This window comes from Calonectris borealis, chromosome 19 (assembly GCF_964195595.1).
Source record: "Calonectris borealis chromosome 19, bCalBor7.hap1.2, whole genome shotgun sequence".
Classification (NCBI taxonomy): Eukaryota; Metazoa; Chordata; class Aves; order Procellariiformes; family Procellariidae; genus Calonectris; species Calonectris borealis.
Genome location: NC_134330.1, coordinates 4,875,526 through 4,900,777, shown reverse-complemented (window position 1 = coordinate 4,900,777; position 25,252 = coordinate 4,875,526). Strand labels below are relative to the sequence as shown.

At 41.6% G+C, this 25,252-nt stretch overlaps 1 protein-coding gene across 1 annotated transcript; it reads left to right on the top strand.

Moving 5' to 3' along the window:
- The first annotated feature begins 841 nt into the window (after positions 1 to 841).
- On the top strand, positions 842 to 25,247 carry ITGAE (integrin subunit alpha E). The gene is made up of 31 exons (XM_075168543.1): positions 842 to 1,058; positions 4,540 to 4,654; positions 5,604 to 5,701; positions 6,134 to 6,204; positions 6,702 to 6,819; positions 7,465 to 7,605; positions 7,952 to 8,073; positions 8,705 to 8,856; positions 9,513 to 9,666; positions 10,136 to 10,271; positions 10,890 to 11,003; positions 11,239 to 11,360; positions 12,061 to 12,212; positions 12,647 to 12,800; positions 13,863 to 14,013; positions 14,097 to 14,164; positions 14,908 to 15,043; positions 16,061 to 16,191; positions 16,741 to 16,881; positions 17,782 to 18,003; positions 18,419 to 18,549; positions 19,324 to 19,457; positions 19,573 to 19,721; positions 20,293 to 20,421; positions 21,820 to 21,890; positions 22,587 to 22,722; positions 23,015 to 23,116; positions 23,426 to 23,502; positions 24,416 to 24,493; positions 24,920 to 24,986; positions 25,074 to 25,247. The coding sequence occupies exons 1-31, from the start codon at positions 935 to 937 to the stop codon at positions 25,245 to 25,247; spliced, it is 3,870 nt and encodes a 1,289-aa protein (XP_075024644.1). The 5' UTR covers positions 842 to 934.
- Positions 25,248 to 25,252: the final 5 nt, after the last annotated feature.

The window sequence follows — 25,252 nt, the reverse complement described above, 5'->3', positions numbered from 1 at the left end:
GACTGTGAGGGTGGTTGTCAAATGTTGTTAACACAGGGAGTCCTTACAGGAAGAGTTGGAGGTTAGCTAGAAAGTGCCTGTGTGATTTGTTGCACTCTTTTCTGAGAATGCGTGGAAAATTCACACTTTCTGGGCAGAGAACTGCGTCTCTGGAACGGCTTTCTCCTACCCATCTCCCCCACCTTCCAAAAGGATTTGCTATGCAGTTAACTTTTCTGATTGCTCAGCGTTTGCTATTTCAGCTCATTTAGCACTTGTAATAACAACACACTGCATCCAAATAATACTTGCTACGCAGTACTCTGATAGTATGAACTATTTGGGAGTAATTCTGTGCTAGTCTGGTGTAGACTAGGGGGTCAAGAGTACAGAAAAACAAGGGATCAATAGAAAAGAACTGTTGGTAGAGGGGAGGAAGAGATGTGCAGAATCCCTTAACGTACCCTGGGCATCCTGCCATAAAATGTCACTGTTTCTGACACCAATAACATACGAAATAAAAGGAGAACACCAAGTGCTCTGTGTGAGGGAGGGAGGGAGGGAGGGAACCTCTGCATTAAAAAAATGACTATGAGGGACATCTGAGAGCTGACATCTCTCTTAAATCCCTGCTGTGAGTTCACTCGAGTCAATCTGTTTGCTCATTTCAATGGGATGTGGCATGTCCACGTAGCAAGCACCAAAGGACAAGGTGGACAGTACAAAGATAGACCCTAGCAGCTTTTCCAGGCAGGTCCTATTGTTCTAGGTGTACTAAAGGTGCTGATGGACAGAAAAGGAGACACTGTTAAAAATTACCTTTCAGTAACATAAGTTTACCTTTTAGCAGATCTTTGCATCTGCAGTTTTATTAAAATGTCGCTAGTGTACGCCTTGAAACCTCAGTTAGGAAATCCACAACAGAGTCACTTTGTCTCAGCAAGCGCAATGAGACATGCAGATCTGGAGAATCATCAGAGGAAGAGAGCAGCTTTTGCGTGGTATCTCCAGTCCTCCTCCTCCCTTCACCTTAAAGCTGGGAACAATGAGATTGCTCCTGCATCTACTCTTCCTAATGAGTGAGTCTTAGCTCTATATTTATTTTACATATATTAGAAGATAAAAGTCTTAGTCCGGAAACAAAGTAATATCTGGAGACTCAGACTGGTCCCTTAATGTGAGCCAACAAAATTATTCTTATGTAGAAAGTTCAGGATGTTTGGACTTGTATCAAAGTCCTTAGTTTGCAATGTGTTTTTCTACTGTTTCAGAGCAATTCATACATTCAGGTGGAGAGAGTTTTATAGTTCCTTCTTAGTGGGAGAAAAGTGGCTGCTGGGTGAAATTATACTCTCAAATACAAAGCTAACAAACTATGTTTGGCCTTCTATAGTTTTTTATTTGTTTGTCTTTTTGGTCGTAGTGAAGTAGGTGAGAGTAAAATGTAGGTGAGATTTTTTTATATTCTTCCCTTTCTAGTGTTGTTTTAGACACACCTTGGATTCAGCAGTATGCGCTTTCAGAGGTATATTTCCCACAAGTTTTTGGCTTGTTGATCTCCTTATCAGGAGCTCTAGAACATGTAGAATTTTTGAGATGAAAATTCAGAAGACCTTTATTTGGCAGTAAGTTTGTGTAAACCAAAGCATAGGTATGGATTAGAAGGAATGTTTCCTGAGTCAGAGTCGGTATCCACGTCATTCTGTCCTGTAGCCTCGTGGGGACAGTTCTGTCATGTATTTGTCTTTTAGCTGCCCAGATGGGGTAACACCCTTGCACTGCTACTCCATTACCTCAAGCAATGGACAACTGCGCTGGGGATGTTACTGGCCCCTCTTCCAGCAACTCCACAAATAAATGCTAGCTTGATTCCGTACGATAGAATTTCTGTTTGTCTGGTTCCCTTTTCAAAAGACTCAATACTATCCATCTGTACAGAAAGAATATTATTCTTTTAAGTATTAATTTCATACCCTCACAGACTTCCTGACAAGCTTTATGCTTCCAGTGTCTTTGGGAAAAAATTGTTATTAATTTTATTCTTTTAATGAGATGCTCATCAAAGTTCTCTGTAGCTTGCTTTGCTGTGATTTTAGATTTAACATTAAGATTTATGTTCTACTGTTTTCCTTATTTGGGTTTGACTTCTACATGTTGTATGATGATGTATTTTTTCTGCTAATATCTTCGTTTTCATGTGTCATTATGTGAGGTAATCCCAGCTTTGTAAACCTAAATCCTTAATGGAGATGCCCGAAGAAGTTACTGATATTTTTTCAAATCTTGACCTTTCTTGATTTGGCTTATGCAAAATTAGGGTGGAATCATTGGTGGAGGCTTCTATCCTTGTGTGCTTCTGTCGATCTTTTCTATTGCTCTTCTCTAGCAACCTTTTTTTTTTGCATTTTTGGGTTTTACTGATGAAAGCGGCAGTGCAGAAAAATTTAGCTGTCTGACTTGGTGGGTCTCGGTTACATTCCTAGAATGAATCTAACGATCTGTGCTGAGCGTCTAAACTCTACAGATAATTTGTCTGTATAGTTGGCTAATAGGCAACACACACCTTTTTTTTTTTTTTTTCCCCTCAGTTTAAATACAGTGCACTTAATTTCAATAACTAAAGTGCTTAAACCCCCTGAGTCATCTGTGTTGGAAGCTCCCGTGAGCAGGGAGTCAGGAGCAAAAAGTTCAAATAACTTGGCAGGATGGCAGCAGCAGAACCTAAGCGCAGAGTTGAGGAGCCCCTGGTTCCCAGGCCAAATGCCGTACGGGCACAGGAATATTCACAGGAGTGAGGTTAGCTCCCTGGCCGTCTTTTTTTCTTTTTGTTGCCTGCTTGAGAATTGTCCCTTACTTCCAAGACAGTTGAACTTTCCAGGGAGCTTGTCCCAGCATATCTGGAATTCTGGTTTTGTTTTAAAGGAAGTTTGCTAGAAGCCTTTGTAAATGTGTGGTATTGTTAGGCTGATACTCTCACAGTGGAAACATACACAGACGCCTAGGAGCATCTCTGAGCTAATTTAGGTGTTTTAACTGGTAAAATGGAATTTGCAAAGCAAGACGGTAGTTCAGGATGGTCTGCCTACGCTCTGAAAGGGATGCGTGCCATGTGCCTGAAGTATGGGACATTTCAGGAAGCAGGAGCAAAGACGAAAAGTTTGCACTATTTGCACGTTTCGTATCATTGCTCCGATTGTGGTATTTCACTTCTTCTTTCACCTGTGCTTTCACAGCCAGGCTGGGAAATGACATGGAATTGATTGCATAAGCTCAGATTCAGCTCAGAGTAAAATTAGAATCGGGAAAGACTCTAGATGGACACAAGGACAGAATTTGACCTCTTGTTAGTACATTGGAAGTTATATTAAAAATGCTAGACTGCGTGTTTAAACACAGGCTCAACCTACAGCTTCTAGAGTTGGAGTCTGGGCATTCAAAGCAAGGATTTTAGGCTGGAGCAATTTGTAAAATTCAGATTTTGTACTTTTCTTTTGTTCTAGTTTCAAACAGGGACAGAGTTTGTGATCGGAGTCACTTGGGCTTGTTCCTGAGATTAGTGTGAAGTTTTCAAAGTTGTCATGGGATTGACAGAGGTTTGGTGATACAGCACAGCTCAGTGCTTGAATTTACAGTATTTATCATAGTAGTTTGCCTTTCGTGCATCCTACTTTGTGACATTTGCAGTCTGTCACTGAGTCAAGTATATTTATCTTCCCAGCCTGTGCATTTACTGAAGTGTTAACACACTTACAGAAATCAAGAGCTGAGGTGTCAACAGCAACAAGGGTTGGCTTGCCACAGAGTCTTACAGCTAAAACACCAATATCAGGCCCTTTTTTTGTGGGCTGCCTTGCAAGAAGGAAGTGCATTCATGCAAAAAAAAGTTACCTTTAGGATGCCAATTCAGTTACAGCTCTGTGAATAATGGGTAGAAGTTTTTCTTTTTTTTGATGGCTGTTTTATAAGTATTTTGAGAAGTTATTGGACTTTTAGCAGAGCTGCATCCTCAGCAAAGTATCCATCACATTTGGCACCAATTTGCTCCCTTGCTGCCAAGCTTTGAACTTTTTGTTAACATTCCACAATATCTATGTTCTCCTCTTCTTACCAGGTTTATGACAATGCTATTCTTGTGGGGAACAATCCCTGCTGCTACCTAAACTGCTTATTCTTTAATCTAATGGGTTTCGTGTCATGGTCTGTTGAATATCAACTTTACAAGAAGTGAATCCACTGGTGCCACCCTGAAGTGGCACGCCACTTGTACAAACCCTGGAGTTTTGTTTCCTCTCCTGCCTAAACGCAGGCTTGTGAGCTTCAGCTAGTAGGAATGTTTTGTGATATCCAAGATGGACTTTCATAACAGAACAACAGCGTTACTTTATTTTTCATTAGGCTGGGCAAGAAAATCCTTTGTTAATCTAAATCAATGAAATCTCCATAGCTTGGTATCTCCCTCCCGCCAGCTGCCTCTGCTGTCGTGGTGGGCAGGGTTCAGGGGTAGCTGGCTCAAGAGCCTGTTAACTATGAGTTACAGATCATTTATTTATTTGTTTTCAGTGGTCAGGTCCTTGAGGAGCTTTAATGTTGACACTGGCAAGGCATGGATCACACCACACACAGCCTTTTTTTTGTGGCCCACGGTTCTTCAGCACTCGGATGGAAACACAACCACGTAAGGAACACAAGAAAGAAAACATACCCAGACTTTCCAGATCTTTATGAATGAGTGCGGCCTGAGGTCAGGTAGCTTCTCACTTTCTACAACTGTTAGCACAGGTTCCTCTGCCTGGGACCCAGAATTGTTCCTTGGTTCTCAGGGGCTGATGAGTGGTGTTAGAGCTTCATCGATGTGAGGTGTACATCGTCAGCCTGTGAGCCTCCACGATGCTTCTCCCCTCACCCACAGCCAAGTCGTGGCACTGTACAGAAAGGATGTCTGCTCGTTTAACCAAATGGCAGAAACAAGCAGCTGGGTTTTTGCAGTACTTCCTGGCATACTGCATCATTTCTGGGGCTGCAGCAGTCACAGCACCCACCAGCTGTCAAGAGTTATGTTGTGAGCTTGGTCTGAAGACCATAAAGAGCTGGAAACTGCTGTATTTTGACTATTGGGTCTGTAGGGGAAGAGAAATGGATGGCTAGGCTGGTCAATAGAAGCCAACCACAAGTGGTTGCTATAGAGATAACCTATATTATGCTGAGCAGATTGCTCAGGCTATGTAGCAGACAGCATATTTTAAATTTCGGAGTAAAGAAACTTTTCTACCCCCTGAGCAAAAATGGGCTGATTCAAAGAACAGTCTCCATTTCATACAGCAGTGCTGCCATTTCCTAGGATGGTGGTTGGACTTTCTCGCTGCACCTCTGGCCTCCCTTTACCTCCGGTATTTGATGGGCAAGTCACTTCCAGACCCCTTCCTTGATTTCGTAGTTCAGATAATGGGAAGGATGATGATTTATAGGAGGAAATGTGTTTTCCTCTTAGCAGCTGATTCAGCTCAAAACCACACTGGTGTCCAGTTAATTAAGAGACATTGTCAGAATAATGGGTGGCCACTGCCAAAGGACTCTGCCTGATTGTGCCACCTTCCCTCTTTTCCACCTTTTTTCTTGTTCCACAGGATTTTGGCTACTTCCTCAGTAGACGAGGGACTGGGCAGGCTGAGGAAGTGCACTGTTTTGCAGGAGGAGATCCAGTGCCAGGAGATACCTCTGCGAGGTACAATCCCGCTTCCCCTTCCCAACTCTTGCTTTGCCGTGGACACGGGGGGTGCAGAGGCGGGGTGTTTCAGAGAGAACTGGGCACGCTGCTAGGTCCTGTACCTCAGCACTTCATAGAGAGAAATGCAAACCCAGTGGTTGGGAGTGATGTGTCTGGAGGCTGTAAGACCTCTTCTGTCACAGCTTAAGTCTTCACCCAACCTTTGTTGAAATACAAGGCAAAGTTTTTTGTTTCCAACATATTCATACTGCTACAGTCGCTGATAACATTAATTCCGAGTCCTGCTGCTAGAAAGGCAGATACAGCTGACCTCAGTAGTTGTAGCCTGTCGCTGTATTTATTCTGTCTGCCCAAGGCTGACAAGTACCATATCCATTTCAATTTTGTTCTCCTCCTTCTTCATTCATTCAGTCATTCATTCAATTTCAGGAAAGATTAAAGGCTCCAAAAACATCCAGGATGGTGGCATAGCTATCGACAGGAGTTCAGATTGGATCCTGGTAAGGGACTGAAAATATCTATGGCTGGGGATGATTGGAGTTTTCCAAAACGCTGTGTATTTCTGCTGGGAAATGCAAGTGAGCGGACATAAGAAGGACAAAGGCTGAAAGCTCTTGGCTGGATACTGGCTGGTTGGAAAGCCAGCTGGTGCATTGCCAGCCAGGAGGGAAAGCTGAGAAGGGCCCTTCTTATCGGCTGAGGACTGCAGCCACCCCCTCTCATAGGAGAAGGGAGGATTGGCAGAGGAGGCTTAGGAGAGCCATCAATTCGGAGGCTAACACCTCAGTCTGGTGAGCCCTCCAGCCCCACTCTTTGCCTCAGTGCAGGGCTGAAGTCCTGGGTAACCTGATGTGGCAGGGAAGGTGCTTTTTTATTCTCCCTAGGAGACTTTCAGTGCTGTGCGGGGGATGCTGAATGTTTGTCAGATGGCATCTTCAGTCATCCTCTGTCTACGGCTTTGCTGATCATTCATCAGCCTTCCCCGCCATCCCCACAGGCTTGCCTGCAGAAGAAGCACCGCCGAGCCTTCACCACTACTGAGGACATGAATGGAGTCTGTACCCTGCTCACCACCGACTTGCGCAGCACAGCTTTCCTCAACCTCACCAAGATGGGTATAGGAGCAAAGCCAGTACTGTGCCTTTGCAGAGGGACAGAAATAATAGCATAAGCCTCTGCTCTAACAGCAGGAGCCTTCTGAGTTCCCAGCCAGCAAGGTCTATGGTCCACTGGGAGAGACTGAAAACTGAATTTAGACATGTATCATACTGACTTCAACAGGGTTACAAGGTTCAGCCTTGAAGACTAGCACACAGCAGCAGGGATTTTCTGTTGTGCTGTCCCATGCATCCAAAAGATCCAGCTCTTAAGCCAGAATATAGAAAAGCATCAACATTCTTAGTGGACAGATGTGACAAAATCCACTGGGATCTTTAAAAGTGTCTGGGCACTCAAGGCTGTTCCTTCCAACTTAACTGGGCTATTGGGCATTTAATCACGGGAGCAGAGAGCTGGTCTGATTATCTAGCCTTGCTCTGCTTCTTGCAGTCACTGCAAAGAAGCGGAGAAGTTTACATTAGACATCTAGATGGTCTCGTTCCATCTTCAGTTGTCTAACTGCTATTAACAGTCTGATCCTCAGGTCTTCTGCAAATTTGGGAACCTGGGTGGAAACAGATCCTGAGTTTAAGTTGTGTTAATTAGAAGAATATTTTCAAAAGATAGAGTGTATTTTTTTTTTGGCTTTTTAAATTCTCTAGTTGAGACCAAATTAAACCGCATTCCAAGTAAAAACAGCAGAGACAAGATTACTGACACCAGCAGCTCTGTCAGCACAGACAGCACCAGCAGTGCTTGTGGTGAGCTCTTTGGCAGCGCAGGGAACAGCCACATGTGCAAAGGTAGGTACATGAACAAGCATTACTTCCTTCTGTGTTAGCTGAGTTTGAAGCAGCTTGCATTCATCTGGTGAGAGCGAGCTGGGGAGGGGAAACGTTGAGGTTTATTCGTAATGGCAAATTTCAATCATTATTACAGTCATCATTCACTGAGATTTTTAAAATATAAGATCTGTCACTACAGTGTAGACCGCATCATCAGCTAGACCTGCTTTCGGAATGGCTGGATGGTGCTGTAATCAAATTTTTTGGTTGTTTAATAATATGTCAATGTTCTTGAACCCTTGCTAAATGTTAGGCTCTTTAGGTGTCCCTTCAAATGTCCTCTTATATTTAACTGCATTGACAGAGCTGGGAACAGAGATTGCTGTCATTCTGGGTGGATCAGAGAACACCAAGCCAGATGATTTCCGAAATGCCAAGACGTCTATCCTCAAAATGATGAAGTCAATGTGGCAGAAATGCTCGAAGGTGTGTGAACCTCCTCAGGGTCTCATAATCTGATAGACAGGATGGATCAGAGCGCTAATGAAAAACAGAAAGTCTCCTGGTTCACATAATTATCGCTTTTTAAACTTCACGGTGATGCTGGTAATAATTCTACATATTCTAATGCAAGAGTTAAATGATAGTGAGCCGAGGAGGAGGAGTAGCTGAAGAGGGAAGTGGAAGACCTAGGAGTGGGTTTTCATGCCAGAAGCATGCTTAGGTATTTTACCAGGCAAATCTCTCGGGGCACCTTGAACCAGTACACACAAAAATAAGGAGTGAGGCTTATAAGCCATTACTTTAAATGACAAAGTGAGGCTGAGCCACGTGGTCACAAAAGGTCTAGCCAGATAGATAAATACAGGAAATTCAGACAGGGAAATCATTGTCTTGAGCCAAAGAAAATTAAGTCAGCTTCTGGAGCTGATCCACAAGGGATCGCCAGAATACAAATATGTGATGGAGACAGATAAAGACAGTTGATCTACCTATTACTGGCAATATATGCTTTCTGTGTTTGTGCAGTAAAGTTTGGGACTAAACTTGGCACTCTGAGGGATCCTGCCTTAGATCTTGTCTAACCAGCTCTGGCTTTGCCATCTGCTTTCTCCAGATCAGGTTTGCTGTGGTGCAGTATGGAGCACAGATCCAAACCGAACTGAGCCTGCCAGAAAGCTGCGACAGACTAACTGCTTTCTTCAAAGTCCGAAACATCAAGCAGCAGAGCTCACGGACTGACATCGCAGCCACACTGCAGCATGTGTTGTGAGTTCAAGAAGCTCCAGGAACACTCAAGTGATTTCTTGTGTTTCACGTGCATCAGTCCTGCTTCCTGCACCCCCTCTCCACTCTTCTTTATCTCACACCCTTGATGCTCTCGCCTTTCCAATGCTTCTCTTAGTGACAGGCTCTGCCAGCAGAGGCCTGTGAATGAGTCTGTTTGGGGGACCATCAGGTCCACAAGGAGAAATTGCCAAGGAGCAAAGTGTGAAATCCTTCCTGGCTGACACAGGGGCTTCAGAATGAAAATTCAGTCATTTGGGTCTTACTTTAAGCATGTGTTCATTTGTAGACCCAAGGCCTTTCCCATCTTTTTCATTGATCTGCTGCATCTCTGGCAGTCACGCTTTCCCTCTTGACTCCCATTTTTTTCTCAGTAGCATGACTCTAACAATACTGACCTGCGCTGTAAAAATGCCCCACATGCTATTTGTGAAAGTGCTTATGAAGTCAGAGCTACCACTTGCGGACAGCCAATGTCCCCGGAAAGCATAAATCCTCGTGCACGTTTGCCTTGCACGTCTGTACTCCTGTGGGCTGAGAGCTCAATGAACATCAGCACCCTGCCACCAACACTGACATTTCTAGCTCTGCAGATGTGGATTGTCCCATGAAATACCTCTAGGCTTCTGTTTCCACAGGGACAAAGTCTTTGATAAAAGCCGTGACTCCAACCAGACTGATGACAAGATAATCATTGTCATGGCATCTGGGCAAGTGTTTCTGGAAAACCATAGGTTGAGAACTGTGATGAACTCCCTGGAAATGGCTATGGTCAAACTCTATGCTCCCGTGGTGAGTGGGAAGCACCATCAAAGCCACACTTTTTTGCATCAAAGCACATACATAGAGGAGTGATGTTTCCATCCATCCCATGTGTCTGCTCTTTTGCTTTAGCGTTGGGTGGAAGAAAAAGTAGTCATGCATTAGACATGCAGGATGTCCACTCTGAGATACCCTGGCTCCCTTGCTTCACGCAGGCCTCCATCTTCTTGATGCCAGAGAACTTATTTTGGCTGAGGTTAAGGAATATGTCCTAGAAACAGAGATACTTAAGCCACACGTCTTGTAGATCTAGAGCTTTTATTAGCAAATAAGGGCTTTCTATGGAATCTAGGATCAGGGTTGCTTTACCAAGCTTTCAGAAAACTCCCTCTTTTTTCAGGGCTTTCAAGTTTTTAATGGAAATTTGGGAATTTGTTGGGGTTTTTGTCTGTGTATGAAAACGTGTTCAATCTCTCTGTCTGATGGCTTTTCTCCCTAGATCGGAGAGTTCATTAGCAACCAGTGGGTCCCAGAAGAGTTGCAGAAAGTTGGAAGTGACTGGTTTGTGCTGTCCACATATGAAGATTTTGACAGTTTCCTTTCAGAGTTGGAGAGAGAGACTCTGAGTGATTCAGGTAGAAGAAATCTGACTCCTGACACATCTATCGTCTCTGTAACTTATAGAGTGGATCTGTGATGGTGGGTAGTTTCATTGCTCAAGGGATGTAAATACATCACCAGATCTTAGCCTGTTCTTGTAGTCACTTGCCCAGCAACAGCAAAACAAATAAAAGTGATTTCTGTTGCACTAGTAACAGTCCTCCTCAGCCAGCCACCCGGGAGGACAAGAGATCGTATTCTGTATCTGTGACCTGCAGCCATAACATCAGTATGGAAAGACAGATGGGCTGCAATAGGTGCTTTACAATACACACATTCACCGCATGTTCAGTGTTTCTGTTATGATATTTACACATCTGGGTGTGCTCAGAGCGGTTTATTTCTATTGAACTGTAGCTGTAGTTTTAAGCTGGAGTCCTGATCCCCACAGCCTTCAAAACTCACAAATATTTCCATAGCACCTGTAGTCTTGCGCCTGAAAGCAATATTGACTGCAGGGATGAGGAAGAGTTCAGCTGCCAGGCAGCAAGGCACAGGAACACCGTGCAGGCAATAGTGCAGAGTTTTAGTCCACCTTTTGCTTTCTCTCCCACTGCTCTGTCACCTACGCTCAAACTCGTTTCCTGTTTCAGCTGAAAATATTCCAACTGAAGCACCAGAGCACAGAAACACTAATGACAGTGGTGACAGCAAGCTCCCTTCCTGGATGGAGGAGGAGGAGGAGGAGGAGGAGGAAAAAGGCTTGCGTACGTGGTGAAGTATCTTTTAACAGAATCATGCCATGGACTGACAAAGTCCTGTCCTGTGAGCTTCCAGACCCGAGCTGTAGCTCATGCTGAAATGACAGCTCGGTGCAGTTCAGTCGCTTGTTCAAGTGAGATTACTTGTGCATTGATCAATAACACTGGATAAAGAACTTGGTCCTGACCAAAACTGCTGATTGCCTTCTCTTCATTCCTTTACTTTCCATGTCCGGCACAGGTTCTGGGACAGAGATTGCTTTTGTTCTGGATGGATCAGGGAGCATTGAGCCAGAGGATTTTGAAAGAGCAAAAGCATTCATCCACAAGATGATGAAAACACTGTATGAGAAGTGCTTCGAGGTACTCTCTACTCTCTCTCTTTAGTAGGCACCAGAATTTGGGACTGTGCAGGTTTGTTTCCGTTAGGATGGAAAAGCATTTCCACAACTTGCATGTGTTCTCGACATAATTTTGCTTACACCTTAGCAGTACGTTCCCAGTCTTGATCCAGAACACCCTAGACATAAAAAGTCTGTGATTTGTACACTCAGAAATCCCTAGCTCTGCTACACTGCCATGCTTGGAGCCCAGGGAGCACCATCTCTGCTTTATTGTAAGGTGACAGTCATGACTTTCTTCTGGTTTCTTGTCTCTATTCCTGTATCGTAACATCTGTACCTGCAATCGCAGAAGCGCCGCTTAGACTGCCTCTTCAGCCATGCACCTTACCAGTCTCGTCAGCGGCAGTCACGTATTCTGCATGGAGGTACCTGCCGCTTTCTCCGCTGAGGCTGAGAAGTGTGATCCACACACCGACAGAGAGAAAACAGTTTTTCTCTCTGTACTGAGTGCTTTCGTTTTCCTCAGCTGTAATACACTTAAAACAGTATCTGTGTCTGCACATATATAAAAGCCACTTTCTCCTGAAAAATAAATCTTCCTTTCTACCTAGGCTGGCTCATGTTTCTGTTGGGATTTCTGGGCTAGTTGTTGCAAAGAACCCTCTTTCTCTGAAACAACTGTTGTCACAAGCAGGTGTTTATCTGCTGCTTCCTTCCAGTGTGATTTTGCAGTGGTACAGTATGGGTTTGAAATCAGAACTGAGTTCGACCTGCGAGAAAACTGGGATCCACGTGCCACCCTCCAGAAAGTACTTGATATTGTGCAGGTGTGCAATGTGACAAAAACAGCATCTGCCATGCAGTACGTCCTGTAAGTAACAAAAAAAGAGCACAAGAAATGAAGGGGATGAATTTCTGGGGCATTTCAGGAGTAAGGGAGAAGGACTTCTGTGGACATTCAGGTCCTGAAAGCAGTCATTTATCTGGCAACGGTTGGATGGCAGGCAGCTGTTCCTGTGCCGTGTTTTAGAGGGTTATAAAAGCCAGCTGTTGGTGTCTAATTCTTGCTGTGGGAGTGTTCAGGAAGCAATAGAAAGGGAGGCAGCACCTGGTATTTTTAAGATGTGTGAATATGAAAGAAATTCTCTTGCCTCCTTGCTATGACTGTTAGTTGCAAGTGCATAATTCAGCAAGATTCTTCCTTCTATCCCAAGGAGGGAAGCTTCAACTCCAGACTCTTCCCTCTACCTCAAGGAGGAAAGCTTCAACTTCCACCTCAAGTTCTTTGTTTTGATGTTTTACCAGGGATTCTGTCTTCACTGAAAGTCATGGGTCCCGCAAGGATGCAGCCAAGGTCATGATTGTGCTTACAGATGGAGAAATACTTCTGGATGAAATGAACTTGACAACAGTGATAAATTCACCCAAAATGGCAGGAATCGAGCGCTATGCCATTGGGGTAAGTTGGGAATGTACTTGGATCGTATCTTCCTTCCATTTCTTGGTAGCACCAGGGGCAGAGAAAAGGAGAAACTGATCCATGCATGATTCCAGTACATAAAGGAAGAGGCATGTATAAAATAAGGAGGTGAAAGATAAAGCTACGGTATGAACTGATACTATAATCTGTGTCGTGTCCATTATGTGCCCATGTTTGTCCCTTCCTACACCTACTACGTTCAGCGCCCTGTATCCGCTTACTCTCAGACTTTTCAGAACAGAGTCGTGCTTTCAGTAGATCAGACCATCTCGTTCTTCCTTGTACAAAGTTTAGAAAAATCTTTCTACAATGACTGACTCTCGCAAAGTACTTAACCTTAGTCAATCTAGCTCCACAAAGTGTGATTTATGTTTCCTTATCCAGGTTATTCTGGAAAATGTCAAAGTGATAAAAAAAAAATTAAAAGGTTTTCTGACCTACCCACCCAAGGACAAAATGGCAGAACCGAGGGGTCGTTTGTTCATTGCTTGTTATCAACTGCAGTCCTCCTGACTCAGAACTAGGCCAAGAATTTAAAGCTACTTTCTAGATTAAGTGCATGCTTAAAAATTTAAGTGTTTTAGAACAAAACTTCTGATATATTCTTAACTTGGCCGTCAAATTAGCCTATGTGTCAGTTTGTCAACAAGGCTTTGTCCTGAAGTCTGAGGTTTGGTTTCAGACATGCTATATGTCTCCTCAAATAATCTTTCTGCTATCTCTTTTCATTCTTTCAGGACAGGAAAATGTTCAGTTTTATGATATCTTGTAATTTGTTGATTTCCAAAATTAATTGTTGGGTACAACAAAGGTATATACAGCAAATACAGCATCAGCCAGTTACATGAAGAGGTTTTATAAAGGTTTGGCTCCAGGAGACACTGAGACTGTCCAATTCATTGGTTTCCAAAGCAATTGCTATTTCTGGGATTACACCTCAAAAACAGTTGATGTTTTTTCCACAAACTATTGAATGAAGTAGGTGGGGATAAGGAGACTCTAAAGGTTGCTTCTTTTGATTGATTTGCATCTCTTTTGCAGGTGGGAGATGCCTTCAAAAAACCAAAGGCCCTAAATGAATTGCGGCTAATTGCATCTGGTCCAGATGACACTAATGTATTTCAGGTGACCAATTATTCAGCATTAGATGGGCTGCTTTCAACACTGCAGCAGAGTATTATTGGTATAGAAGGTAAACAGCAATCTTCCTATTTCATTAGTACCTTTTGAGAAATAAGGGGAAAGTAGCTTACCCTGTTTCTATTGCATCCTCAGGTATGCACGGTGATGCTCTGGAATATGAGCTTGCACAAGCTGGTTTCAATGTGCAGATCTTGGATAAGGTAAGTGTTCTGCATTTAACCCTGCTACATGGTTGTATGCTGTGCTACTGCTTCGATATTTGTGAGGATTCGGGAGGTCTCCTGCAAGAAATTACGGTGATGCAGAAGTGTGAGACCCATGTAGTCAAATCGCCTTTGCAAGCCACTGCTTGCTTTGAATGTGTCAGCAAAAATATCACTTTCATATAGTCAGTCAGTAGCGAATTTTATTTTAGAATGGGATTTATCTTATGTGACCCCTGTTCTAACCACTGGATCCTTTTTATTCCACTGGGCAAAAGAGCTATCTCCAATTGACAGCTTTGATTTTGCTGGCATTCACATCTCCAGTGCACAAATCAGGGGCTCCATCATGTTGCAAATAAAATAATTCTGCTCTTTTGGAATCCTCTGGCTTAAAACCTTGGTCCATCCAGGACAAGAATGGGAGGGGGAAATAGTGGATGCTGAGGAGACTAATGAACATTTAGCAGCCTTGGCTGCAAGGACAACACTAATCCAGGTTTGCAAAAAACCTCGTGTAGCTGGGAGATGTGCAGCTGCTTCTCTGATGCTGGGCAGTCACCTTGTCTTTCTTCAATATCTGGCAGGACCTAATAGAACTGCCCAAGCTACACGGTCCAGGAAAGAGTGCAGGACTTGTAAGCCAGAAAACATTGCTCCTTTCTAAACTGCTTTGCAGAGTGCTAGAGGCAATTGCCCTGTGTTCATCTCTTCTAATTTGCAGTATGTTACTTCTGCAGCAAGTCTTAATGTTTGGTGCGGTGGGGGCCTTTGACTGGTCTGGTGGAATTCTGCTGTATGATCTGGCAACCAAGACCGCTGTTTTCCTGAATGAATCTAAAGAAGAAGCCGAAAAAGCAAAATACAGTTACCTAGGTAATCAGCTTACCCCTCTCTGAGATTAAATGACAACCTGACTGCAGTTTTTTGCTTAGTTTGTTGTGTTCAGTGCAGTAGGACGACACTGACAGCATTTACCTGAAGAAGGCCACCTTGGGCAGCATCTTACTGGATTTTGAACATTTTCTCTAGCAGGGAGAGAGATTCTGATGAAAACAGTCTCTGTCTCCTTATTGTTGGGAAGATATGACTTGTTTTCTCTTATGAGTTATGATGCCTTGTGGTATTGTTCTGTTAACATGTGCGGTTTGGTTTCCCTGTGTAAGAATACTTGCAATGAAGGGCATTTTTGAGAGCTGATAAGGATAAATATTTCACTTGTTGTGAGTGTCTGGGGAAGAAATACCTTGTAAATCAATACTGTTCTTGGCTTGGTGACAAATAAAGCCTTGCTTATTTGCGCCAGTGCTTTGTGGCCTCATGAGCCCTGAATCTCCCGACTGTAGCCTTGGCCATAAAGTCTCACCAGGTAATATGAGGTGCTGTGGACTGTTTGTATCAGGATAACCCTTCTCCCATTACCTCCCTGTTACAGAAGCCCCAAAACATCTCTTTTTGCTTTCTATACAGAGTATAGTGTTTTCTTCGCTTCTGTGAAGGGTGATAAACCTTCCAGCTTGCAGACATCATAATTTAAAAAAAAAAGTGTGTATGTTGGATAATCCCTCAGGAACTGTGATAAATGCTAAGAAAAGTCATCAAGAGTTCAAGCATGTTTTTCAGACCAATAATTTGTTCAATTACCCAACAAGCTACTAAGAGAGGAAAACCTCAGCTTTGCTGGCTTTTCTCTCAGAAAAGTTACCTGCTATTTCCTAACCAATATTTTAATGAGATGGTCTGTAATCAAAACCATGGGCCACAACTAGACATGGTGTGGACTCTTGGATCTCATTGAATATGTAGGTCCAAACTCTGTGGGCTTTTTCCTCCAGGTGTAGAGTATGGTACTGATAACGTATGCTATTTTTGCTCCTTGTGTAAATGCACCAGGATACAGCGTGGCAGTGGTACGCACAGAATACGGACCCTTGTACGTGGCTGGAGCTCCACGGCACAGCATGAGAGGGAAGGTGTTGGTGTTCCAGGACAGCCGCTTAAAACAAACCCTGCAAGGAGAACAGGTACTGTGCTTCACTCACCCAGGGGCAGTCGGGTCAGTGGGGGTCAGGAGGGCTGCACACATCGCATTTGCTCCAACGGCAGCTGCTTTTTCTCCTCCGGACACACTTAGACCCTTACACAAGCATCCGATTTAGCTGGATGTGGACAACACAGTCTTTGTTCACTCCATAATGCTTTGGGAACATTATGAAGTGAACAAAGACTGTGTAAGAAATCATGAAATTTGGAAGAAGACTGGGAAGAAATTTGGCTAAATGGGGTGTACTATATTTATGTTCTGTTCTCATGGCTCCTGGGGAAAGAGGTCGTCAACTGTGGTATTCTTTTTCCTCTGTCAAATTGTTGAATAATGATTTTGTTACTGCTAAACTGGTTACAGGATCTGTCCCTAAGGATGGCTGTAATAAAATAAATAATAGGGAAATGATCCACATATAAGTAGATAAGTGATGTTTAGTTCTAAAAATTGCTGCAAAGGACACTAATTCTACAAAGCTATATATAGAGAATTCCAGTGAAAGAGCTGCTTGTCTTTTTCTGGAGCACAGGTTGGATCTTATTTTGGCTCTGAGCTCTGCCCAGTTGATGTGAACCATGATGGGATGACAGATCTTCTCCTTGTTGGAGCTCCATTTTATCACATTCAAGGGGAAGAAGGAAGGGTTTACGTCTATCGCCTGGAGACAGAGGTAAAAACACTGGTAGCGTAAACACTCCATGTTGGGGATTTTCCAACCATGCCTAAGTAGTGACAAATAAAACATTCCTCTTTGGTGCTCTCACTGAGTGTGCTCTCCCTGTATGGTAGAGGACTGCAGGATGAAGCCAGCGGTCCTGTCTTAGTCGTTAGAATATAAAAGAGAAATAACTAATGAAAAAAAACCATTCTGTACCTAAGGTATACTCTTATCACAGTGTGATAAAATCATATCTTTTGCCTGTACGTAGGCAATTTGTTGGTGCAGACCTTGCTCTTCCAAGCAGTGTTCTTTGCAATGCTTGCAATAAACGTGTGCGTGGGTAGCTGCTAAAACTTTGCTTCCCGGGACTTGTAAAAAACAAGATGCTTTGTGGGCCTAGCTACAGGATCCGTTACACAATATACAGGATACAAGTTAGTTGTGTCATTTTGAATGAGAAGTGAACTTTAACTGCAGACAGGAGAAACTCTTTTTGGTGCACTGCTAAAATTTGCTCAGGGCACGTACATGATGGTTGGAAGCAGAAAACAACAGTCCCGGCATCTGTTAGAATTCAAATAACGTGCACCCTCTTGTGGCTTATTTCTGTTGTGAAACAAGCTGGGGATCCACTCGATCTGCTATTGATTTAAGAAACGACAGTGTGTCCGCTTGCATAGGGCTGTCCAGAGACACTGCTTCTGTGAGAGAATTTGCATGCTCTCGATGCAGAAGGATCAAGCTTTTGTTCCGAGAGTGTCTTGAACTTCTTATTACATTGTTTAGGGCTTTATTGTTCACCTTTAAGCATTGTAAGTGTACAGTAAGATTTTTTTTTTTTCCCCTCCATGTAAGAGCTACTCATGCTACATTTGCTATGAACGGATTTCCTTCTCGGATGTTTTTCAGACTGGTTTGTTCACCATGAAAGGACACTTAAATGTGCAGGTGACCTCTCCTTTTGCAAGGTTTGGGTTTACAGTGGCCAGCATTGGAGACATCAATGGGGATGGATATGAGGATATTGCAGTTGGAGCCCCCCTTGAAGACCAGCTTTCAAACAGTTCCTCTTTTGGCAGCATTTACATCTTTAATGGTGATAAAGACAAGATCAAGAGCTCTTTTTCTCAAGTACGTGTCTTATTGGGAATTGCCTCCGCTACCCCCCGAGAGGGAAAAGCTTGTGTTTTTGTAGCAAGAGGCTGGGGGGAAGGACTTCCACGTTTCATTTGCATTGATGGGTGAGAAATTTGCAGATGTCAGATAGTTTATGTGACTCCACAGATTTCTGCAGCAGAGCTGCTCCTTAATTGCATTTATTCACCTGTCTGCTTAGGCAAGGGAGCTGGATTCAGGTGCTGCCTATAGAACAGCATAGCCTATTGCAAGCCTGCCTGTCCATTACAGGAAGTTAAGAGTCAGTATTTTGCATCTCACGAGTGTTACAAAAACATTTTTACAGCAGCCTCGTGAAAAGAATTATATTTTCCAAAGGGCAAGAGAGAGATTCTCACTTATATTTGTTGATGTTCCCGCCCCCTTTTAGAGAGTAAAAGCCTCTGAAATTTCTTCAGGACTCCAGTATTTTGGACAATCCATTGATGGTGGCTTTGATTTCACCAATGATGGCCTCCAAGATCTTACAGTAGGATCACTGGAGAATGTGGTTGTGCTCCGGTAGGTAATGAGTGCTACTTTTTAGTGTGCAGGGGAAATGCTCCAAAGACAAATATAGAATCTGTGTTCCAAGCACTGTGTAATGATTCTATTTTTAATTCAGCATCAGAGGGACATAAAAAAACATTTTCCAGTGCTAGGAGTTATATAAAATGTAAAGCCTTTAGCTCAAGTTGCAAAAGTTTTTGCCTTTGTATGTCTAAAGCTTTGAACAAGTATGAGATAGTGAACATAAACTGATTAACATAGGTCTAGGTCTAAGAAGATCTTGATGTCTGCAGTTCAGCACTGATAGTGTAGGTCATTTAGACAAAAGAATAATTTCTTGACAGACCATACCTCATTTTCAATCAGACATCTGGTAGCTGAGTGACCCGTGGAGTTCACAAAGGCTAAGACATGGCAGACAGATTTGATTTTGTTCTTGATTTTTGTATTTGAAAACAAATTGTAGATAAAGAGAGAATTTGAACAGCTAGGTAATGCGTTTATCTAATGGAAACATAAACACTGTGTTTAATTCTGAAACTCTAGCCATATTGGTATATTTTGGCTGTCTGTTCCTTAAGACTCTTGGGATTTTGTATGTTCTGAACGTTCCCAGCAGAAACTGGAACTTCTGTAAATAGGCCAGTTTGGTCCAGGTGAAATACCATGGAAATACTGAGCAGTTCTTATTCTTGCTGCCAGGCTTTCTTAAAACATTTTTCCTGTAATGTTTCCGTTCAAAAATTTGTATTTGATTCTGTTCCTTATCTGTTCTTCACTGACTAGCTCGAGACCAGTTGTCCACTTTCTCACCAGCATGAGATTCAACCCTGAGAGAATCCTAATTTTCCAAAATAACAGCATTGTTACAGCAAAACTATGTTTCGATACAATCTCAGCTTTACCAGCGTCTCAACAAGGTAATAAATGGGAATTGTGATCAGATTGAAATCTACAGTCCTACATTGTCCTCAGAAACTTGGCCCTGAGGACAATTTCTGGTACATCTAACAAAGGATTTTGAAAATCTTGCAGCGTTTTCACAGTTATACATTCTCTACACGGTGGACTTAGATGTGAAAATGGCAAAGAGGAGAGTACAGTTTGAAGATCAGAACACCACAACAAGTGGAAAGCTGTTGGTCAGCAAGCACATGTGCTCTGAGCTGCAGCTTTACACGCTGGTAGGTGATGTTGGTCAGACTTACTACAGAAAGAAGGGTTAAGAGGGATAGGATTTTTTAACAGAATCTGCATGATGATGAGTCTTTTCTTGAAATGCAAAACTACTACAACGGAATGGGGTTTTCTCAGTGTCAGTCTTGCTAAGCATGTTTTACAGCTGAGGCAGGAGATGTGTCAGTGCCATTTTGGTTTGTATTGCTATAAATCAAACTCTCATCCTTTTGTGTGTATGTAAAGTAATTCTAATCCTAGAATTGTAGGAGAGGCATGAAGCTCTACAGGATTAAAGCAAACATAAGGAAACTGTTTTTCACAATGCGTAACTGACTCACTGAACATGTTATCCAGGGGATGTCACGGGAGCCAAATGTATAAAATGATCCAAAAAAACATTTGACAAGCTTATGGTCCACTGATGGCTATTAAACACAGTGGTCCAAAGAAAACATCTGAGCCAGAAGGTCCCTAAATATGCCAGATGATAGAAGCTGGAACAGAGATGACGTGTGAAGATTCTTGCATTTGAATGCCCAGATATTTTCTCAACTTCTTGTTCTTCCTTTCTTGTAGCCATGTGACTTTGACTGTTTTTCCAGTGTTTTTCTGAGAGTTAAACACGAGCTCTATAAGAAAAATGATAACATGGAGTTTGCTGTTCCTGTGCTGGATAGATACAAGCCATCAGAAATGCACTTTCAGGTAATAAAACACTAGCAAAGAACTTTCTCTCTTTCCAGGATGCAAAGCTTTTACTATTAAAAAATAAATAATTTAAATTGTGGTTTTCTTAGCCTTTGCCTGTCGTCTTCTGCCCTCTGCTCCCTTTCCAGTTATCAATACTGTATTCTGGGTAGACTTTAGGCCCAGGTTTCCCCCAAAGAGGTACTCGTATCTCGTTAAGAGAATCTCATCTCTAAGGTCCAACCTCAGATCTGCGAAAAAATTGCTTTACTTTTGCCCACGAAATTTCTCCTGTGCCTCTGTATAAAATGAGATTAGATGCTACCTGTGAAGAAGGCAGATCGTTTGTGCGTTTTGTGAAGTACTTTTCAGATATTGAGTTCTACACTGGAACTTATATTAAGAGTTATTATTTGAATGTGTATTTGGTAGTAACAACTACACAATTTTCTAATGAAGTAATTTTAAAAATCATTAAAATTATTTATATATTTTTTAGTTTATTTTAGTTGTTTGTTTTAAATTGATTATTTGGGAGGCTGCAAACTTCTAATAAAGTTAAAGGTTAAGTTTCATATCCTGTCTCCTCTCTTGCAGTTTAGTTACAGGATTCCTACAAGCTAATCTAGCTCTTTTTCAGTTAGTCTGAAATCCAAATCACAGCTTCTAAAAAAATTCCACAAAGCTCTGTAAAGAGGCAGCTTTTTGCTACTTAGTAGGAGTCTTTACCACAATTCAATACTTAATTAGCTGTCCATAAAGCATAGGACAGAGAAATTAGGACAAGATTTAGCACTGAGCAATAATGAACACTAATTACTATAGTTGCAGTACTCTTAGGGATTATGATGTTGATGGTACATTTATTTCCTAAGAATAATTCATGAGATTCTTGAGTGTTAGTCAGCATTGCTTAGTACTTATGCACCCAACATCTAATTATTAATTATAATTGAACTTCTCCAGAAATATCAGCCACAGACTGTAGATTTTTATTGGTGAATAAAACTACTGCTAAAGAAAGTAACCTAATCTCTACAAAATTGTGTGCCTATAAGCTGGCACAGCATATGAATATATGTATTCAAGAAAAACATATCATCTCTGGAGAAGAAATTAATATTATTGCCCTGTGGCAACCCAGGGGTAAAAAACTGGCATTTCTTTAACAAGTCCTTGTCCCCAGTGGAGACTTTTCACGTTATTACTAATAGTCCTTCTCCTGGGAGTTGAAACATCATCAGTTTAGGACTGACTTATCACTAGAGGGTCTTTTATTTTCAACTTCTCCTTAATTGATGTCATGGGAATTTTGATTTTCAGAGAATGTATGTGTATATGTAAAGATATTCTGAATCTGCTATCTTAGAAAAATTAGGACTGTTAAAATCTGACTTGATCTGTGTTTGCTTTCAGTTGCCTTACAAGAAGGACTGCAACAACAAGACCATCTGTACTGCTCATTTAACTTTGACAAGTCAGATTCAGTGAGTCATAGTAGTTGTATTATCCAGATTTTGCATTTAGCATTCATATAAAATGTCATCTTTGTGCATAAGACTTTTTCTTCAAATTTTAGACAAGATTTGGTGTCCTTTTGTTTACATTACTTTCCATTCAATTAATCCTTTCCATAACATCACATTCATACAATGCTGTAACTGTATGCCTCCGTGGGTGCTGCTGGGCTGTTCTAGCAAATCTCAGAGGAAAGGCCAAGGTTTAAACAACTATAGTCATCCTAAAAATCACAATTCTGGCATTTAATTGAGAACATGTGATTTTGTTTTAGGCTGATGCACAGCATAGCACTACAGCAAAGAGTTGCTCAGTTTACATAGCCTTAGGCAAAACAGAAGGCATCACTTCATTGTAAAAAGCTACCCTGGAGATTCACTGAAAAGCTAATCAAGTGGAAGAATGTTTAAAATCTGTCTTGATGTAAAACAGAAATGATAAAATGTTACATAAAGTTTGGAGATGACTGCCTTCAATATTAAGAAGGAAGCATTTTCCTACACACCCTGAAGAATAGTGAATAATTAATTGGGCTATTGCATTATCCTGTGTGTGAAAGCATTTGGAGGAAGTAATTACCAGAACCAGAATGCTTCAGGCCTCTTATTAAATAACAACCCTTAGAAATTACATGTCACCCATCTCATTTTTCTGTCTGCTTCTAGAAAGGAATTAGTGGTGGGCCACACTAAAGAAGTGACCATGAATGTTTCGCTAACGAACAGTGGAGATGACTCGTACATGACAACTGTGATCTTGAACTATCCTAAAAACTTACATTTTAAGAAGGTGACTGTTGAGGTAAGATTGTAGAACAACTCTTCAGCTAGCAGCAGACTGCTGAAAGAAAACCCAGCACAGACTCCTATTAATTTACTACCTAAATAAATCTTGAAGTAAAGCCCAGGGAAGGGAAGGAGCATTTCTGTTGGTAGGACTAGAGCCTGAACATTGGATTTATCTGATTTAAGACTCCCATGCTTTTATTGGGCTATTTGTACCTAATTCATTTTATGGGAGCAGACACAGACTGAGGTGAATTCCCCAGTCTGTTTTTATTCAACATTAAAGAGCATTCCTGTTCCGTTGGCAGCCATCCTCTCCTACTGTTCACTGTGGCCTACCAATACCATTAACTTCTGTAGTCTTATCCTGTAACTGCAGAATTGGGCATCCAGTATTCAAGAAGACAACTGTAAGTAGCGATCATTATTTTCACTTTTTCCCTACCTCTAAATGATACCTTGACTAGCTGCTCTTGCATCCTCTATCTCTACAATTAGGCCAGAGCCGCTATTCTTTCTAATTCAGCTTATGGCTGGTGTGCATTTTCTCAAGGCAATAGATAATTTTTGTATTCCTGCACTTAATGTCTAATTTCTCCAGAAGGGAATGATGAGCAGACAATTCATTAGCCATCATGTTTTAACAGTGCCCTGGTGAGTTAAAGAGTATTTACGGGGTAATCAATATTTTGTTATGTCTTTCTCTTCCCTCAAAATAGGCAAAATTTTCAGTGATTTGGCAATTAGATGAAAGCATATTCCAAAATAAGTCTTCAATCACCATTAATATCACCAAGTGAGTATTGCTATTTTCACCACAAAATACACTGTTAACTAGAAAGGGAAATATCAGAGTTCCTACTCTGTGTCCATACTATTTACCAGTCACTGGTTACACAAAACTATACTTGTTCTTTTCAACCTTCTAAAGCATTTGGATCCATGTGAAAAATCTTTCCTTACCTTATGATAATTGCTTATATTTATTTCAGTAAAAGATGGAGCACCCTTGAAGGTCCTAATTTAAGTATAGTACATACTTAAAAGCTTGTGTTTTCTGAAATGGCAAACTGGGTTCTGGCATCCTCCTTCCTTAGCAGAGAGAACAGATGATTAAAATATATAATCCTGCTCTGTTCCCAGTAAAGCTTTCACTCCAAATGATTGGGATGAGAACATAAATTCAGGGCATTTTTCTTGATTAGGGGCTTTCTAATGGGGGAAGTAACCATTCAGATTCCTTTGTTGTCACGTTCCTCCCATTTAAATCTCTGGGGACTGACTAGTACACAGCACTTCTTAAACAGAGAGCATCTTTAAAGAGAAAATGAGAACTCAACTCATCTCTGGCAGCTACACTTCATTGCAAGCACGGTTTAAGGCAAAGGTTTCTATATGAATTTAATGTCCAGTTTTGTGAGGGGTAGAAGCTTTACATTTTGATTAATGAAAGCAATACTATATATTCACAAATTAGCGTTGGTTTGCGGGGAAACACTTCAAGGCAATGGCAGCTTTCAAAATCTGTAGTAATAAAGGGCTACTCCAACAGTACTGTACCATGTCACCAAGTGGCCTGGCACCTCTCCTTTCGTTAATTACTGCCACTCTGTTTCCAGCCAATATTAGCAGTTCTCAAACCACAGAAATAAAGGACCAAGGCAGGCAGATAATAACGTTGTTTCATCCATCCTTTTTTTTTTTTCAAGCATAAATGAAAATAGCACCATTCTGACTGAAGAACATATCCTTGATGTCAGATATGCATTCACTGCAGTCCTTACCAAGTAAGTTTTAAGAATATTCAATTATATTGAATTACTTTAGTCAATTAGAGGTAAAAAGATTGAGAGGATGCCTGGTAAGATTCCAATACAATTTCCATCTTAATAATTTCAAGGACTGCAGATTGTCAAGTCACTTTCTGTGGTAGTAGACAGCAGAAGTAAAGAGTCTGGAAGACAGAACAATAAAACTATCACAGGCAGGGGGGTACCTAGGGTCTCCAACTGCTTAGCTTGTAAAAAGTAGACTTCAAGGAGGTTCAAAGATGCATCTGATAGAGTGCATATATACATGCATATATGGACAGACTTCATAGACAGCATTCCAGTTAAAACAAATCTGATGATGCTACCTCTTAATTACTTAATGCATCTGGGTCATTGGATGTACTAATTTTTAATAATAATCTAATTCACTTTTCTCTTTAGACCAGTTCCTTTAATGTACGTGAATGTTAGCGAAGGACTTCTTGAAAACAAAGAATTCAAATTCAATGTAAGTATAGCTTCAAATTTAGGTCATCTGATCCATCTGCAATCAGGACTAAAGACGACTTATTATCTTGTGCATTTTCTTCTGTAGATAAATGGAGAAAATCGCTTTAACGCTACCATCAAGTTACAGATTTGGGTTCCTATCAGTATACAAGGTCACAACATAATAACGGTCAAAAATGCATCAGGAACACAGGTACTTTTTCTTATTTTTTTCCTAATCCAATACTTCTTTGCTGCTCCTTACAGAGAAAAAAAATAATATTA

Excerpts from the sequence above, each read along its gene's own strand:
- ITGAE (XM_075168543.1), top strand. The coding sequence starts at position 935 with ATGCAGATCTGGAGAATCATCAGAGGAAGAGAGCAGCTTTTGCGTGGT. Across the intron at positions 15,044-16,060 it reads AGCAAAATACAGTTACCTAG|GATACAGCGTGGCAGTGGTA; the intron begins GTAATCAGCTTA and ends TAAATGCACCAG. Across the intron at positions 20,422-21,819 it reads CATCAGAAATGCACTTTCAG|TTGCCTTACAAGAAGGACTG; the intron begins GTAATAAAACAC and ends GTTTGCTTTCAG.